Consider the following 17896-nt stretch of genomic DNA (forward strand, 5'->3'; position numbering starts at 1 on the left):
ATTTTTTGGGGGTGCAAAGAAATACGAGAGTTCTGGGAGGCTGTGAAAAACTATACTTCCCAAATAACGGGGGAGGAGCTCCCGGATGACCCCGCCTTTTTTCTACTACATAGCAATGAGTGGCCATCAAAGAAATATGAGGGGTCTTTGGTGGGGTTCTTGATTAATGCAGCAAGGACCCTCATAGCAAGGCATTGGAAATCGACACAAGGCCCAAGTGTCTGGGAATGGTTTGTGGAACTGGAAAGGGTCTGGAAAATGGAGGAATTAACTAGTTTTGTACATGGAGATACAGGGAGACATGAGGAAAGATGGAGGCAATGGTTTGAATTCAAAGCCTTAGATGAATATGACAGAATAAGGAGAAAATCGGAATGAGATGAGACCCCTGGGGTTTTGATGGACAGGAATTAGGAAATAAGGAGAAGTTAAAGTAAGAACGAGACGGACTGACCCTTGGGGGGGGGGGGGGGGGGGAGAGAATGGAGGCTTGAATGGTGGGAACTGGCACTTGCGTGTGGGGGGCATAGGAACTTAAGATACGAGAAAGGTCACATAAAAGACACAGTGCTATAAATTAATATCCATGGTGGAAGGTATGACATTAGAATGTGAAACAGATCTATAGGGAAGGGGAAGGACACCTGTTGTGCTGGGGGCACGCCGTTCAGTTTTCTGTTGGATTCTCCTGGTGGATTTGCCTGCGGCATGGAGAGGGGCTATTTGGCGGGTGGGTCTGGGAGGGAGTCTGGCGGAGAGTTGTGTGGTGTGTACTTGGCATTATATTGTAAGCGAGTGATAGATCACTGTGTATAGGAAAAATATGGAGACTATTTTCTTAGATTTTTTTTATTTTTTTTACTGTACTTGTATGCTATTTATATTTGGGAAAATTTGAAATAAAGATATTTAAAAAATAAAAAAATAAAAAAATAACTACAGACATAGACAGGCTGTTAATTACCTGCATGTGAAAATAACTACAGAAGAGGTAACTTAACTACAGAGGAGGTAACTTAACTACAGAGGAAGTAACTTAAAGTGAACCTCCGGACTAAAAATCTACTCAGCAAAACAGAAAAGGCTTGGTGTTTCTTTAACAGTTTCACTGCATCAGAACTTTGTTTTTCTAACCCAAGCATCATTTTTAGCTGCATTTTTAGCTAAGCTCCGCCCCATCAAAGAAATCTGCCTGGGCGTTTTTTCCCTGATGCTGTGCAAAGCATGATGGGATTTCCTATGTTGTTATTCACGTTGCCTAGCAACTGGGTGGGGTGATCAGCACACAGGACAGTTGGAACTGTGTCTCATGCTCTCTGTCACATCCTTTCAACCAAAAAGATGGCTGCCATCATGAAATCAAACATTTGCCTGTTCATTTAAAACAGAGTGGGTGAGAGATTATATTACCTATCGATTTTAATTAACATAACTAATGTAACTTAATGACAGTATGTTTGTTTAGGCTGGAGTTCCTCTTTAACTGTAATACGCACAAAAATATATGGGTTACTGGCCACCTTAGTATGCAAAAGTGTCAAATACTTTATTAATCCAAACAAGGGAAAACATTAAAAAACGCTCCAAAAATACTCATGTGGATAGAATACTCATGATGCAATGTTAAAAAAGAGTGAATAAAAGCTTTATAGCTATCAGATTCAGCATGAAATCATGTTTCCAATAAATATATGCACATATATAATATATCCTATGCACACATCATTCATCCCGCGCTTACATACTGGTGCCTAATGCGTGATCACGATTTTTGGTGGGGGCCCCCCTTAGTAAAGTCTCTGTGTTTCCACTGGACTCCAGGTATTGGCTACAGGAGGTGAATATCAAATCCTGATCCTGTTCAATACAACCAGGGCTATAGAACCAATTCCTTGAGAGTATCACAGTTCATATGGCCAGATAGATAATAAAGGGTAGGTCTCACCAAGCGTGTGCACCGGCGTCTCCTGCGCCTCTCCAATGCATCAAGTGTACAGCAAGCGGCTTCTTATGATGCTTAACCACTTGCCGACCGCCCACAGCCCATGGGCGGCGGCAAAGTGGACGCCTAAAGGACCGCAATACGCCTTCAGGCGGCGCGTCCTTTAGGCATGCCGGGGGAGCGATCGCGTCATTGATGACGCGCGCTTCCCCCGGCAACTGGCTCCGCCCACCCGCCGTAACATCCCGCCGGCCGTACGGAAGCGCCGGCGGGATGTTAACCCCGCGATCGCCGCATACAAAGTGTATAATACACTTTGTAATGTATACAAAGTGTATTATACAGGCTGCCTCCTGCCCTGGTGGTCCCAGTGTCCGAGGGACCACCAGGGCAGGCTGCAGCCACCCTAGTCTGCACCCAAACACACTGATCTGCCCCCCCCCGCCCACTGATCGCCCACAGCACCCCTCAGACCCCCCCCTGCCTACCCCCCAGACCCCTGTTTGCACCCAATCACCCCCCTAATAACCCATCAATCACTCCCTGTCACTATCTGTCAACGCTATTTTTTTTTTTATATCCCCCCCTGCCCCCTGCCCCCTCCTGATCACCCCCCCACCCCTCAGATTCTCCCCAGACCCCCCCCCAGACCCCCCCCCCCCTGTGTACTGTATGCATCTATCTTCCCTGATAACCTGTCAATCACCCGTCAATCACCCATCAATCACCCATCAATCACCCATCAATCACCCCCTGTCACTGCCACCCAACAATCAGCCCCTAACCTGCCCCTTGCGGGCAATCTGATCACCCACCCACACCAATAGATCGCCCGCAGATCCGACATCAGATCACCTCCCAAATCCATTGTTTACATCTATTCTCTCCTCTAAACACCCACTAATTACCCATCAATCACCCATCAATCACCCCCTATCACCACCTGTCACTTTTACCTATCAGATGAGACTCTAATCTGCCCCTTGCGGGCACCCAATCACCCGCCAACACGCTCAGATTGCCCTCTGACCCCCCCTTATCAATTCGCCAGTGCATTAATTACATCTGTTCTTCCCTGTAATAACCCACTGATCACCTGTCAATCACCTGCCAATCACCTATCACCCATCAATCACCCCCTGTCACTGCCACCCATCAATCAGCCCCTAACCTGCCCCTTGCGGGCAATCTGATCTCCCACCCACACCATTAGATCGCCCGCAAACCCGCCGTCAGATTACCTCCCAAATGTATTGTTTACATCTATTCTCTCCTCTAAACACCCACTAATTACCCATCAATCACCCATCAATCACCCCCTATCACCACCTGTCACTGTTACCCATCAGATCAGACCCTAATCTGCCCCTTGCGGGCACCCAATCACCCGCCTACACGCTCAGATTGCCCTCAGACCCCCCCTTATCAATTCGCCAGGGCATTATTTACATCTGTCCTTCCCTGTAATAACCCACTGATCACCTGTCAATCACCTGTCAATCACCCATCAATCACCCCCTGTCACTGCCACCCATCAATCACCCCCTGTCACTGCCACCCATCAATCAGACCCTAACCTGCCCCTTGCGGGCAAACTGAACACCCACCCACACCAATAGATCGCCCGCAGATCCGACGTCCGATCACCTCCCAAGTGCAGTGTTCACATCTGTTCTCTACCCTAAACACCCACTAATTACCCATCAATCACCCCCTGTCACTGCTACCTATCAGATTAGACCCCTATCTGCCCCTAGGGCACTCAATCACCCGCCCACACCCTCAGAATGCCCTCAGACCCCAGCCCTGATCACCTCGCCAGTGCATTGCTTGCATCTATTCCCCCCTCTAATCACACCTTGAGACACCCATCAATCACCTCCTGTCACCCCCTAGCACACCTACCCATCAGATCAGGCCCTAATTTGCCCCGTGTGGGCTCCTGATCACTCGGCCAAACCCTCAGATCCCCCTCAGACCCCCTTCCGATCACCTCCCCAGTGCATTGATTGCATCTATTTTCCCCTCTAACCACCCCCTGAGACACCCATCAATCACCTCCTGTCACCCCCCTAGCACTCCTATCCATCAGATCAGGCCCAATACAACCTGTCATCTAAAAGGCCACCCTGCTTATGACCGGTTCCACAAAATTCGCCCCCTCATAGACCACCTGTCATCAAAATTTGCAGATGCTTATACCCCTGAACAGTCATTTTGAGACATTTGGTTTCCAGACTACTCACGGTTTTGGGCCCGTAAAATGCCAGGGCGGTATAGGAACCCCACAAGTGACCCCATTTTAGAAAAAAAGACACCCCAAGGTATTCTGTTAGGTGTATGACGAGTTCATAGAAGATTTTATTTTTTGTCAAAAGTTAGCGGAAATTGATTTTTTATTGGTTTTTTTTCACAAAGTGTCATTTTCCGCTAACTTGTGACAAAAAATAAAATCTTCTATGAACTCGCCATACACCTAACGGAATACCTTGGGGTGTCTTCTTTCTAAAATGGGGTCACTTGTGGGGTTCCTATACTGCCCTGGCATTTTAGGGGCCCTAAACCGCGAGGAGTAGTCTAGAAAACAAATGCCTCAAAATGACCCGTGAATAGGACGTTGGGCCCCTTAGCGCACCTAGGCTGCAAAAAAGTGTCACACATGTGGTACCGCCGTACTCAGGAAAAGTAGTATAATGTGTTTTTGGGTGTATTTTTACACATACCCATGCTGGGTGGGAGAAATTTCTATGTAAATGGTCAATTGTGTGTAAAACAAATCAAACAATTGTCATTTACAGAGATATTTCTCCCACTTAGCATGGGTATGTGTAAAAATACACCCCAAAACACATTATACTACTTCTCCTGAGTACGGCGGTACCACATGTGTGGCACTTTTTTACACCCTAAGTACGCTAAGGGGCCCAAAGTCCAATGAGTACCTTTAGGATTTCACAGGTCATTTTGCGACATTTGGTTTCAAGACTACTCCTCACGGTTTAGGGCCCCTAAAATGCCAGGGCAGTATAGGAACCCCACAAATGACCCCATTTTAGAAAGAAGACACCCCAAGGTATTCCGTTAGGAGTATGGTGAGTTCATAGAAGATTTTATTTTTTGTCAAAAGTTAGCGGAAAATTGATTTTTATTGTTTTTTTCACAAAGTGTCATTTTCCACTAACTTGTGACAAAAAATAAAATCTTCTATGAACTCACCATACTCCTAACGGAATACCTTGAGGTGTCTTCTTTCTAAAATGGGGTCATTTGTGGGGTTCCTATACTGCCCTGGCATTTTAGGGGCCCTAAACCGTGAGGAGTAGTCTGGAAATCAAATTCCGCAAAATGACCTGTGAAATCCTAAAGGTACTCATTGGACTTTGGGCCCTTTAGCGCAGTTAGGGTGCAAAAAAGTGCCACACATGTGGTATCGCCGTACTCGGGAGAAGTAGTACAATGTGTTTTGGGGTGTATTTTTACACATACCCATGCTGGGTGGGAGAAATAACTCTGTAAATGGACAATTGTGTGTAAAAAAATCAAAAGATTGTCATTTACAGAGGTATTTCTCCCACCCAGCATGGGTATGTGTAAAAATACACCCCAAAACACATTGTACTACTTCTCCCGAGTATGGCAATACCACATGTGTGGCACTTTTTTGCACCCTAACTGCGCTAAAGGGCCCAAAGTCCAATGAGTACCTTTAGGATTTCACAGGTCATTTTGCGAAATTTGATTTCCAGACTACTCCTCACGGTTTAGGGCCCCTAAAATGCCAGTTCAGTATAGGAACCCCACAAATGACCCCATTTTAGAAAGAAGACACCTCAAGGTATTCCGTTAGGAGTATGGTGAGTTCATAGAAGATTTTATTTTTTGTCACAAGTTAGTGGAAAATGACACTTTGTGAAAAAAACAATAAAAATCAATTTTCCGCTAACTTTTGACAAAAAATAAAATCTTCTATGAACTCACCATACTCCTAACGGAATACCTTGGGGTGTCTTCTTTCTAAAATGGGGTCATTTGTGGGGTTCCTATACTGCCCTGGCATTTTAGGGGCCCTAAACCGTGAGGAGTAGTCTGGAAATCAAATTCCGCAAAATGACTTGTGAAATCCTAAAGGTACTCATTGGACTTTGGGCCCTTTAGCGCAGTTAGGGTGCAAAAAAGTGCCACACATGTGGTATCGCCGTACTCGGGAGAAGTAGTACAATGTGTTTTGGGGTGTATTTTTACACATACCCATGCTGGGTGGGAGAAATAACTCTGTAAATGGACAATTGTGTGTAAAAAAAATGAAAAAATTGTCATTTACAGAGAGATTTCTCCCACCCAGCATGGGTATGTGTAAAAATACACCCCAAAACACATTCTACTACTTCTCCTGAGTACGGCAATACCACATGTGTGGCACTTTTTTGCAGCCTAACTGCGCTAAGGGGCCCAAAGTCCAATGAGCACTTTTAGGCTTTACAGGGGTGCTTACAAATTAGCACCCCCCAAAATGCGAGGACAGTAAACACACCCCACAAATGACCCCATTTTGGAAAGTAGACACTTCAAGGTATTCAGAGAGGGGCATGGTGAGTCCGTGGCAGATTTCATTTTTTTTTGTCGCAAGTTAGAAGAAATGGATTCTTTTTTTTTTTCTTTTTTTTGTCACAAAGTGTCATTTTCCGCTTACTTGTGACAAAAAATAATATCTTCTATGAACTCACTATGCCTCTCAGTGAATACTTTGGGATGTCTTCTTTCCAAAATGGGGTCATTTGGGGGGTATTTATACTATCCTGGAATTCTAGCCCCTCATGAAACATGACAGGGGGTCAGAAAAGTCAGAGGTGCTTGAAAATGGGAAAATTCACTTTTTGCACCATAGTTTGTAAACGCTATAACTTTTACCCAAACCAATAAATATACACTGAATGGGGTTTTTTTTATCAAAAACATGTTTGTCCACATTTTTCGCGCTGCATGTATACAGAAATTTTACTTTATTTGAAAATTGTCAGCACAGAAAGTTAAAAAAATCATTTTTTTGCCAAAATTCATGTCTTTTTTGATGAATATAATAAAAAGTAAAAATCGCAGAAGCAATCAAATAGCACCAAAAGAAAGCTTTATTAGTGACAAGAAAAGGAGCCAAAATTCATTTAGGTGGTAGGTTGTATGAGCGAGCAATAAACCGTGAAAGCTGCAGTGGTCTGAGTGGAAAAAAAGTGCCTGGTCCTTAAGGGTTAGAAAGACTGTAGTCCTCAAGTGGTTAATGTGACGGTGTATGGAGAAAAGTAAAACCGTCTTGCTCATCTGTATGTCCCGCTTGCTACTCCAACTTCCGTGAACGGGAACAAATAGGCCACGCTCAACCATGGAGACCAATGACGGAGGAGGCTATCCGGGCAAAAGGCATCATGTTCACCAGAGCGTGGGAGAATGGCGGAAGTCAAGCTGCGTAGCTCCGCCCACCTCTTTAACCTATTGGGGACCGCCGCAGGTTGAATCAACGTCTGGCAGGTGGTGGTACCGTTCTGACCGGACGTTGATTCAACGTCCACGCTAAAGCACCACTCCCGACGCGTCATATGACAGCTGGCATCTCCCCCTAGTGATCAGCAGCCATCGTGTATGGCTGCTGATCACGTGAACACTACGATCGCCGTCGGATCGTAGTGATCACTCTGACAGCGGCGGCGGCAGGGGGGAAAAGAAGAGGATCCACTCACCTCCCTGCCGTTCCAGCGACAATCGGCGCCCCCCTCTGCTCTGGCTGGCATCTCTGCTCCGTCTGACGTCAGCGCCAGGTCCCGGCTTGATGACGTCATCAAGCCGCGACCCGACCTGAGCGTCATTTGGAGCGGAGATGCCGGCTGGAGAAGAGGTGGCTTCAGCGGCTCTTTGCTGGAGCCTGAAAGGTAAGTGATGGCTGCCAGCTACAGGGGAGACACTTGACACCATGGGGGGGGACACTGCCCAGCCAGCCACAGAGAGGATCCGGACGCCCGACCCCCCCCCCAATCGCGCGCACCCCCCTCCACCACAAAATGCCTTAAGGGGGGTTAGGCGGCCAGTCCCGAAGTGGTTAAGGAATGAAGAGATAAGATAACTCTCTCACTGTGTGGTGGTAAGATTTTCTCTTGCCTTATTATCTCCAGCATGATCTTAGTGAATTGAGGCCAATATCTTTGATAATGTAAAATCTGTACATACAAACAAAATAATATGATAGAAACTATAACGTTGCAAGCTTTTAAAACGATAACATACTTTAAAAACTTTAATGTTCTAATGTTGTTAACAATATTTATCGCGGCACCCTTTTTTCTGCTTTTTTCGCCGTATTTACGATAATTGCATTAGAGTCTGTGGCAGCACCTTGATTTTGTTGCTAATTGGGTTTATGAGAATTTTATATACACAAAGGCCTGATGATTCGGGATTTTGCCCGAAACAAACATGTGTCATTGCCTAAAACTATAACTGCTTATTACGTCAAGCCAGATTATATACCTTTTCAGTCTCATGAAGGTTTTTCTTTGCCCTGTTGCTGTTTTGTGATACACATGAAGATTGAATACCTGGATGAGAGTTTTTATGAAAAGCACTATTTTTGTATTTTTTTGTGCCAATAAAGTTGAATCAAGTTCTGTACTGCAATAGTTTATTGTGGTACACTGAAGAAATTATGTCCTTATAAAACTATACTGGTGTCGAAAGTGGATGTAGTGCACTACTCTTTGAAGGAGTTAATGTTATTTGCTCTTTCTATTGAAAGGAGCCTTCCCAATGTTATATTCATACAACTCTTCTCCATCCCTGCCAGGGCACTGTACCACCATGAACCAACAGCATGTACATTACGTGACTACGTCTATTGAAAATCTGTTTACAGTGTACAGCAGTAATGGATCCCTTTTTGCTCAGATTTTGATCAGTGAAGGATCTTTTGGCCAAATCTGAAGGCCATCTGCCAGTGTATGGTCACATTTACTTCATCCCCTTCATTTGATCATAACTGGTGCCGCAGCAGTGGCAGTGGTCTCTTCTATATGTGCGTTGAAGAGGGGTAATTATTCCCTTACCCTGATTAGACCTGTCTCATACTCAGGGCTAGTGCATCCATGGGGTAAGCTGGGCAATTGGCAAGGCCCCAAGCTCCTTAGGGGTGCCAAGTCAGGGACTGTGTTGGTCACAACACCTTTACTATCAGTTACAAGTAAGTACTAATATGTGAAGGGCCCAAAGATCATTTTTACCCAGGGTCCCATTTTAAGTAAAACCATCCTTGCCATCACTGTGGCATAGAAAGTAGGTTTTGGTGCTCTGCATCATGTGACTGTGATATAGACAGTGTTGGGGGAGGGGCCAGGGTAAGATTCTCAATGGCTCTGCAGCTACGTTACTGTGGCACATGATCTAGCAGCCATCTTTGTTTTTGTAATACAAACCTTTTTCTGGTCACAGTGTCCAACAAACACACCAAGGATTGCATTCACCAGCTGGGATAGGCACAAGACTATCTCCAATAAGTTGACTAGGCCCAGGGAGACGTAGAAATGTGAGTTCCAGGTCTCTATATCTGGCGGATCAATGCAGGACAGTTTTAAGGATGATTTTTCAGGAAAGGAGATTTCTGTGCTGCAAAAGTAATAAGAGATCAGTTGTAACAGCGTTCCATTTAGTAAATGCAATGTAAGTAAAAGGTATATTTATGACATATGATTTTACACAACTTAGGCCCAGAAACCACAGTAGCTTATTGGTTACCAATAATTTTAAAGGGACTCCGAGCAGTGCAGAAACTATGGAAAGATGCATATCATTTTAAAGCTCTCTTTCTCCTCTTTCCAATGATATATAAACCACCACCCTACGTTTTTTAGTTTTCGCTATTTTCGCGATTGAAATTGCCGCGACCGCGATTTCGATCGCGAAAATAGAGAAAACTAAAAGGTGTAGGGCAACGATTTAGGTGTCGTCAGAAAGAGGAGAAAGAGAGCTTTAAAATGATATCCATCAAGCCATAGTTATATTGTATTACACAGGCCGACACTTTCCCCAGTGTCAGCAGCTCCATTCTGCTGAATGCAGCTGCTGACTTTGACAAAAAGTCGCCCTGTGTAATACAATATAACTATGGCTTGATGGATATCATTTTAAAGCTCTCTTTCTCCTCTTTCTGACGACACCTAAATCTTCGCCCTATGCCTTTTAGTTTTCTCTATTTTCGCGATCGAAATCGCGGCTGCGGCAATTTCAATCGCGAAAATAGCGAAAACTAAAAGGCGTAGGGCGGCGATTTATATATCATTGGAAAGAGGAGAAAGAGAGCTTTAAAATGATGTGCATCTTTCCATAGTTTCTGCACTGCTCGGAGTCCCTTTAAGGATGGAATCTTGGGGCTAATTGAGCTAAGATGGAGAACCTTGCCCTGGTTATGGCAGAACATAATGACAATTCCCAAAACATTAGTAAATTAGCGTTTGTGCTATTGCGCCTATGTGTAGCACCCACAGCTGTGCTGGATTTATTACAAGTGGAGACTTCTGGAGATGACTTCGAAAATTAGGTCCATCAAATCCTTGTTTTGATAAATATAACTTTACATTTCTGATGACCCTTTAGATTGTAAGCTTTGCCAGGGCAGTGCTCGCTCACCCTTTTGTGTAGTGGAATTTGCTCAAGGCCCGATTTATACTTATTTTGCCCCAGGCCAAGTAGCTCCTCATCCATGTGCAGCAGTGCCCCTCCCATTCCATGTGCAGCCCCCTCTGCAGTGTGCAACCTTCATATATAAGCCTCTCTCTTTCATGTGCAGCTCCCTTGGGCATCAGCTTCCCCATTTCATGTGTTGCTCTCCATTTGCACCCTTCTCTTTAATATTTTCCCCTTGGGCTGCAGCCACCCAAGGCCTGGACCTTTCTGGCCTTTTTTGATCATTATGTTACATTTGTCATTGTAATTACTAATTACTATTGTCTACCAATACTGTATTATGCACTACCAATGTCTATATTTGGTGTATACCATTGTCTGTATTTTTATGTACCCCATGTTTGTTTCCTACTCTGTACAGCACCATGGAATATGTTGGCACTTTATTAATCAATAATAAATAATAAATCAATAGTAATAATAATTACTGAAATTGTGTAATTGACATACAACAAACTCTAACAAACGTACACAGCCACACACATAAGCAGTACCTGGTAGTGAGGCCTGAGAGATCAGGGCTTATATAGGGATAACCCCATTCTAGTGCTGCTTCACCCTCCACCTGATGCAGACAGTATGGGCCACTTAGTAATCCAGCTGCAGAGAAAACAAAGGAAACTGCAGCTCCAACCAAGGCTAGGATGCAGAACAAACCAGACAACAGCATCTGAAATGGGAAGAAAACAGGATAAAGGGGAATGTTACTGAATTAGAAAAATAAATAAAATCATCCATATATTAGCATCGGGTAGCATCCCTTCCTTTTTCTAATTTGAATTGAAATGTTCACAGTACTAGTACACCTTCAGCACAAATACACCTAATGTATGATGACAGTATGAACAGTACATATATGCAGGGGCGGCTCCAGAAATTTTTACAGTGGGGGTGCTATGCAGGTGCTGGATTCACTGCTAGGGGGCTGACTTGTCTGAATAGCCATAAGCACAGAATACACCTAGCGGTTCAAATTGAACATACTGTACATGGGCAGATTAATTCAAACAATGTCCTTAGTAGACACTGATAAGAACTGTGCAAGTTTATAAAACAATTCAAATGGAAATGCAAATGATGCAAATAGGGCAAACACCCCTAACATGAACTACAGTATGACTGGTATGCAAGCAAGATTACACATCCATGTATTAGCAGAATCCATGTGTTTGGCATTAATGTAAACCCTGAGATGATTGGGAGAAATAGTTTTTTACTTATCTGTGGGTTCCTCCAGCCCCTTGAAGTCCATCTGTTCCCTCAATGTCCTTCCAGTTCCCTCCATTGTGCTGGAGAGTCCACAATCCAGCTGGGTTGTGGGCCACTGCACATGCTCTGTTCCAGGCCGCACACTTCCTCCATTGTGCTCCCATGGCTGGGAGCTTTCTACGCAAGTGCAGTAACAGTCTCAAAGTGCACTTGTGGAGAATGTTCCCGGTAATGGGAGCATGATTGGGTGGTGCGTATGGCCTGAACCCTACATGCACAGTAGTACGTGACTCAGCCGAGTCATGGATTTTATGACGCTGACAGCAGCAAAAGGGAGGGGACCTGGACAACATCGAAGGGGGCTGTAACAAGCCACAGGTAACATGTAACTGTGGTTTCATTGGTGTTTCAGTGCATATCCTCCATCAATTGCCTAACTACAAGGGCTGTCTTGAAGTTGCAGCCATTTTCAATTAATTGATTGAGAGAACATTTTATTTTTTTTTATTTTATACACGCTGTATCTTCTGATTATTTATCCTCATAATCACCTCCTTTATTTAAGCATTTATATATTTTTACAAGGCTTTCAACCCCTTGCTGTAGTAGCATCACACTCCTCACCTATGAGTTGGAGGGATTTGATTTTTTTTTGGGGGGGGGGGGGAGTTCATGTTAATGATGCTAAACAAACGGTTACCAGAATTCTGCAGTCAAATAACAAGCAGAGCAGGGAGAGATTAACCTGACAGTTGCAAGCTAAATTACACAGAAAGAATATCTTGCATGGCAGATAAAAGCAAACGTCTGTTACTTAGAGGATAACCCTGGTATGACAGATTCCTATACTGGTAAATTCCCCTTCTGATGTCCTTAAACTGTAAACTTCCCCTTAACATTATCCATTTCCTGATGCCTGACTTACCCCTTAACACTATCCCCTTCCTGACACTTAACCCTAACCATCCCTAATGTTAAGTCTTTCTTAATGCCTACCCTAACTTCCCGCCTTTTTGTTTTCGATAGATATTAGGATCAATATTACAAATGACCTAAAGTAAAGCACAATGCAATCATTCTTTTTTTGTTTGTTTTAGTAGAAAATACATTTAATTAGTAGTTCCTATTTGTACAATAGACAAAAAATAGGGTCAACTGAGAAGGAAGAGGAGACAAAGGGATTTGGTTCCCAAGGAACACTTACATCAAAGCATGTTCTACAGCAGGAGACACTTTTCACCTTAAACCCCACCATTGTGGTCTGAACTCCACCCAGAAGCACCTTAAATACAGAAAAGAGTATGAGGAATACACGTGTGACAAACCATCTATATTGCATTTAAAGTGTACCCGAGGTGATATGTGACATGATGAGATAAACATGTGTATGTACAGTACTAAACATATTAATAACCAGGGTGTTTTACTTGTTTTACTTTGTTGCCTGAAATAGTTAATTTTTAAGGCTGGAAATGACAGCTTCTGTCTTGTCAGGAGCTTGTCAGGAATATAGTAAACATCGCTGATAAGCAAATTACAGCCATAAAAGTTTTTTGTGGCAAAATACATTTTCTACATATTTCTGAGAGTAGATGGAGAGAGAAAGGGCCAATATAGTTCATGTATTTTCATTTAGGGACACTTAATAGACTGCAACTGAGCAGAGACAACAAAACATTCAATCGACTTTCTAAATGTTTAAATATAAAATAAAATCCTGGGATGTCTTAAAAAGTCATTTTTAGGAGTAGGAGGATAAATATAATTGTTTATCTCATCAGTTTATTTTCACCTCGGGTTCACTTTAAGACATATCTGAAGTCTGTAAAGTAGAACCAGAGGCATGATTGTTTTTTAGATTTGTGTAGGCACTTAGTTGCAGAGCTTTTCATACCTGTGTGGCAGCTCATTGATTAGCTGAAGATCACTAAAGGCCGAGTCAGACAGGTGCTCGGTCATGGTGCGTTCAGCTGATGCTTAACACTTCTCTGTAAATGACCAAAGACGTGTTTGGCACCTGTTCCCATTGTTCGTAAACGCATCACGTTTTGACCCCTGCAGAGGGACACGGTCGATCTTGGATGCTACATGTAGTGTTCAGGTCGAAATGACACGAGGGAGATGACAGAATTGAGTGAGGCATTTGCATGGACAGGAAAAGCCAGTGCCTATTTTTAAAAAGAGCTGTCCATTCATTTGAATGGTTTCATTTGAAGGTCCACCATTTTCTCTCTGTACGTGATCTGCTGATTTGCAAAGTTTTAATTTGCTATTATCACTTCCTGCTTCAGCACATGATTGTGACCAGCAAATCAGAGGCTTACAAATCTATCACCTGATCAGACAGATCACATGTTTCTCCACGAGTTCTCCTACACTGTTTACAGAGGACAATTACCCATTTCCATCCTTGTCCCTTAATTAAGCCTAACACAAAGATATTATCGTTTCTATGTGTAAAAGGCTGTTTCTGCAGAGGGAGTGGTTAGGGTCAGGCACCACCCGAGCAGCGGTTAGTTTTAGGCAACACTAGGGGGGTGGTTAGGGTTAGGTACCACCAGGGGGTGGTTAGAGTTAGGCACCACCAACGGGGGGGTTCGGGTTAGGCACCCCCGGGGGTTGGTTAGGGTTAGGCACCACCAAGGGGGGTGGTTAGGGTTAGGCACCACCAGGGGAGTGGTTCTGTGTGAGAGTAGGGTTGGGTTAAGCTGTATTGCTGAATTATGTAACGATTTTTAACGTTAATATATTTTCGTTATTATTTCCCGTCTGTTTGTACAACAGTATTTATCATTAACCAAGTTTGAAAATGATGTTTATCGTGATCAGATTTCGTTATCCTCCGGCGCCATTTCGTTATTCAGTCGGGCCCTTTTTTCACGGTGCCCTTTTTTCATGCATGCGGCTACCCTGCTGATCCTCTGCCTCGAATACTTTAAGCCATAGACCCTGAAAAAACATGGAGCAGATCAAGCATTAATGTCAGATCTGACAAGATTAGCTGCATGCTTGTTTCTGGTGTGTAACAGACACTACAGCAGCCAAATAGATCAGCAGGGCTGCCAGGCAACTGGTACTGTTTAAAAGGAAATAAAAATGGCAGCCTCCATATTCTTCTCAATACAGTTGTCCTTTAACCTTCCTGGCGGTAACCCCGAACGTAGTTCGGGGTAAGCCGCGCAGGAGGTTTTCTCAGGCCCTGCTGGGCCGATTTGAATAATTTTTTTTTTGCTGAACGCAGCTAGCACTTTGCTAGCTGCGTCAGCAGTTCGATCGCCGCCGCCCCGCGCTCGATTGCCGCTATCTGCGTCACAAGACAGCCCCCCCCCTAGACCCCTGCCCTGCCTGGCCTATCAGCGCCAGGCAGCGGCAAGGGGTGGATCGGGACTCCCTTGGACGTCATGACGTCCATGACGCCGGTGACGTCATCCCGCCCCATCGCCATGGCGACGGGGGAAGCCCTCCAGGAAATCCAGTTCTTTGAACGGGATTTCCTGATCGCCTATCGCCAGAGGCGATCGGCGGGGCTGGGGGGATGCCACTGAGCAGCGGCTATCATGTAGCGAGCCCTCGGCTCGCTACATGATATAAAAAAAATAAATAAAAAAAACGGCTGCGCTGCCCCCTGGCGGTTTTTAATATACCGCCAGGAGGGTTAAGGAACCTCAAGAGAACCCAAGGCTGGCTTAAATTTTAAATGAATTCCTAAGCAAATTACTTTTTGTTTGGACTTCCACAAACAAAGGCCAGGCATCTTCAATCACTCTAAAGGTGGCCATACACTGGTCAATTTGCCATCAGATCGACCAACAGATAGATCCCTCTCTGATCGAATCTGAAAGGGATCGTATGGCTGCCTTTACTGCAAACAGATTGTAAAACGATTTAAGTATGAAATCGGTTCACCATCTGTGGAGCTGCCGCCGCCCCCCCCCCCCTGCATACATTAGCTGATCCGGCCGGCGCGAGTCCCCCGGTCTCCGATGTCTTCTTCTCCGCACTCGGCTCCAGCTCACTGAACTTCCTGCTGGGGGAAGTTTAAACAGTAGAGGGCGCTCTACTGTTTAAACTTCCTGCCGGGACAGGAAGTGAAGCCAGCCGGAACCCGGTGCCCAGCGGAGAAGAAGACAGCGGAGACCAGGGGACTCACGCCGTCGGAGCAGGTAATGTATTGCCGCTACCGTCGGTCGTCGGGCATTCGAACGCCGCTATTGACGCACTCTCAACCTGCCGGCGATCGAGCAAAATCTTCCGCACGGACGGCTCGACGGGAATCGACGGGAACAATTGATTTTGGATGGAAAGCGATCGTTCTGTCAGCGTTTGCGCATCGATTTCACAGCAGATTCGATCACAGTGATCGAATCTGCAGTATATCGGCGGGAAAATCGTTAGGTGTATGGATCCCTTAAGTATTCTTTTCCCCATTGTCTCCCTTTTACACCAATGCTGTTTGCTACAATTTACATATATGTTACTGATAACATATTTTCTCAAGATATTAATTTTAGTGCATTTGTTAATAAATGAAAAAAAGTCCTTTTTTGCCTATTTACATGTATTGAGTATCGCCGACGCTGACGAACTTGCCCTCTGAAGATATGTTACCCAGAGAAACCGAATTGTTTTAGTAAGATTAGGTTGTGTTAGCCCTTTTTCTTTCCCCAGACTTAGAAGAGTCACAAGGGACTGATTCCTTTTTTTTTTTTTTTAAATTTATAATAGATTCGGAGTTGGCAACTGTGCGTAGTAAATTGATTGTGCGTTCACGCATTCTCTCCTAGCTTGTGTTTTTTCAATTCCAGCATGTGTGGAGCAGATTGAGAGGCACTTAGCGGTCTAGCCAGTGGTGAAGGGGGGGGGTGACAGTGAGTTCCGTAACTCACAGTGCAGTGCAATGGAATTACAACCAATGACCATGTGTAACTCTAAGGGTGCAAGTCCATTACAATGTGTGTGCAATCATGTGTCTCCACTCTCTACAAACCATTGGAGCTTCAAAGGTTGTTGTGACGGAGAAAGCCAATATGTACAGTCCACCTCCATCACATAAGGAGGCTTTTGTCAAGGCTAACAACATAGCCACCACCACGCGGCTTTATACTTTGCATATGTATGAGCAATTCAATTTGTCATCAGAAGTTACAAAATGCAGTTGTAAGATACAGTTGCATAGTATATGGCATAGTATGTGGCAATGGTGCATACCAGCATTATAGCCTAAAATTACATGGTCTTTCTCAATACATCTATATTACCTATATCTTGGGGAGTCTATAAAGAAAGATTTGTACGACTTCAGAAGAATGACTATAACAGTTTGTGAAGGGGGGGGGGGTCCCAAAAGGGGTGGACTGGTCTATAATGCTGCCCACAATTACCTTTCATAGCCATGCTACTGTCTTTATTTTATGCACAAATATAACAGCATGAACCAAGTGCAATAGTGAAAACAAGTATCAGAACATGCTCATTTATCACCTCACTTTGTGAATTGTGAAGATCCTAGAGAAGGGAAGATCTGCAGAACAATCACTCCAACATTCACTGACACCCATCCGAGAGGCAAAGATTTGCCATAAACAAACAATTCCATGAGCTGCTGTAATGCTTTATTTTACTCACCATTAATCCCCCTGCCCACACTCCCGGCATCCTCATAGCATGGCTGCTGATCTGCTTGTTTCTCAGGTATGACCCATCCAGGTTGGGGAAGAGGAGGAAGAGGTTCAGTACCACAGAGAGCAGAGCCAAGGCAATCAGGCCGAGGCCAGTAAATCGGGAGCATTTCCCTATGCACATATTCTTCCGGATGATGATAATAAATGTGTGTATCTTTTTATACCTACAATAAAAAAAACTCTCAACAGTTAATTTATGTTTGATTAATCACACACACACACACACACACACACACACACACACACACACACACACACACACACACACACACACACACACACACACACACCACAAAAACATAACGATGAGCACTGACACTGCGGAAACCCTCCACAAGCGCTTGGA

At 44.3% G+C, this 17896-nt stretch overlaps 1 protein-coding gene across 2 annotated transcripts in view; it reads right to left on the reverse strand.

Moving 5' to 3' along the window:
• TM4SF19 (transmembrane 4 L six family member 19) overlaps positions 1 to 17896 on the reverse strand; it is a 31710-nt gene that overhangs the window by 7337 nt on the left and 6477 nt on the right. The window contains exons 2-5 of one of the 2 annotated variants that reach the window (XM_068280459.1): positions 17495 to 17714; positions 13074 to 13151; positions 11155 to 11330; positions 9394 to 9583 (exon numbers count right to left, since the gene is read on the reverse strand). In XM_068280459.1, coding sequence (XP_068136560.1) covers positions 9394 to 9583; positions 11155 to 11330; positions 13074 to 13151; positions 17495 to 17671 — 621 coding nt within the window. In that variant the 5' untranslated portion in view covers positions 17672 to 17714. Of the gene's footprint in view, positions 1 to 9314; positions 9584 to 11154; positions 11331 to 13073; positions 13152 to 17494; positions 17715 to 17896 lie in introns of those variants that run through there. The other variant, XM_068280458.1, reaches the window with a different exon arrangement.

Source organism: Hyperolius riggenbachi, chromosome 4 (genome assembly GCF_040937935.1).
Source record: "Hyperolius riggenbachi isolate aHypRig1 chromosome 4, aHypRig1.pri, whole genome shotgun sequence".
Classification (NCBI taxonomy): Eukaryota; Metazoa; Chordata; class Amphibia; order Anura; family Hyperoliidae; genus Hyperolius; species Hyperolius riggenbachi.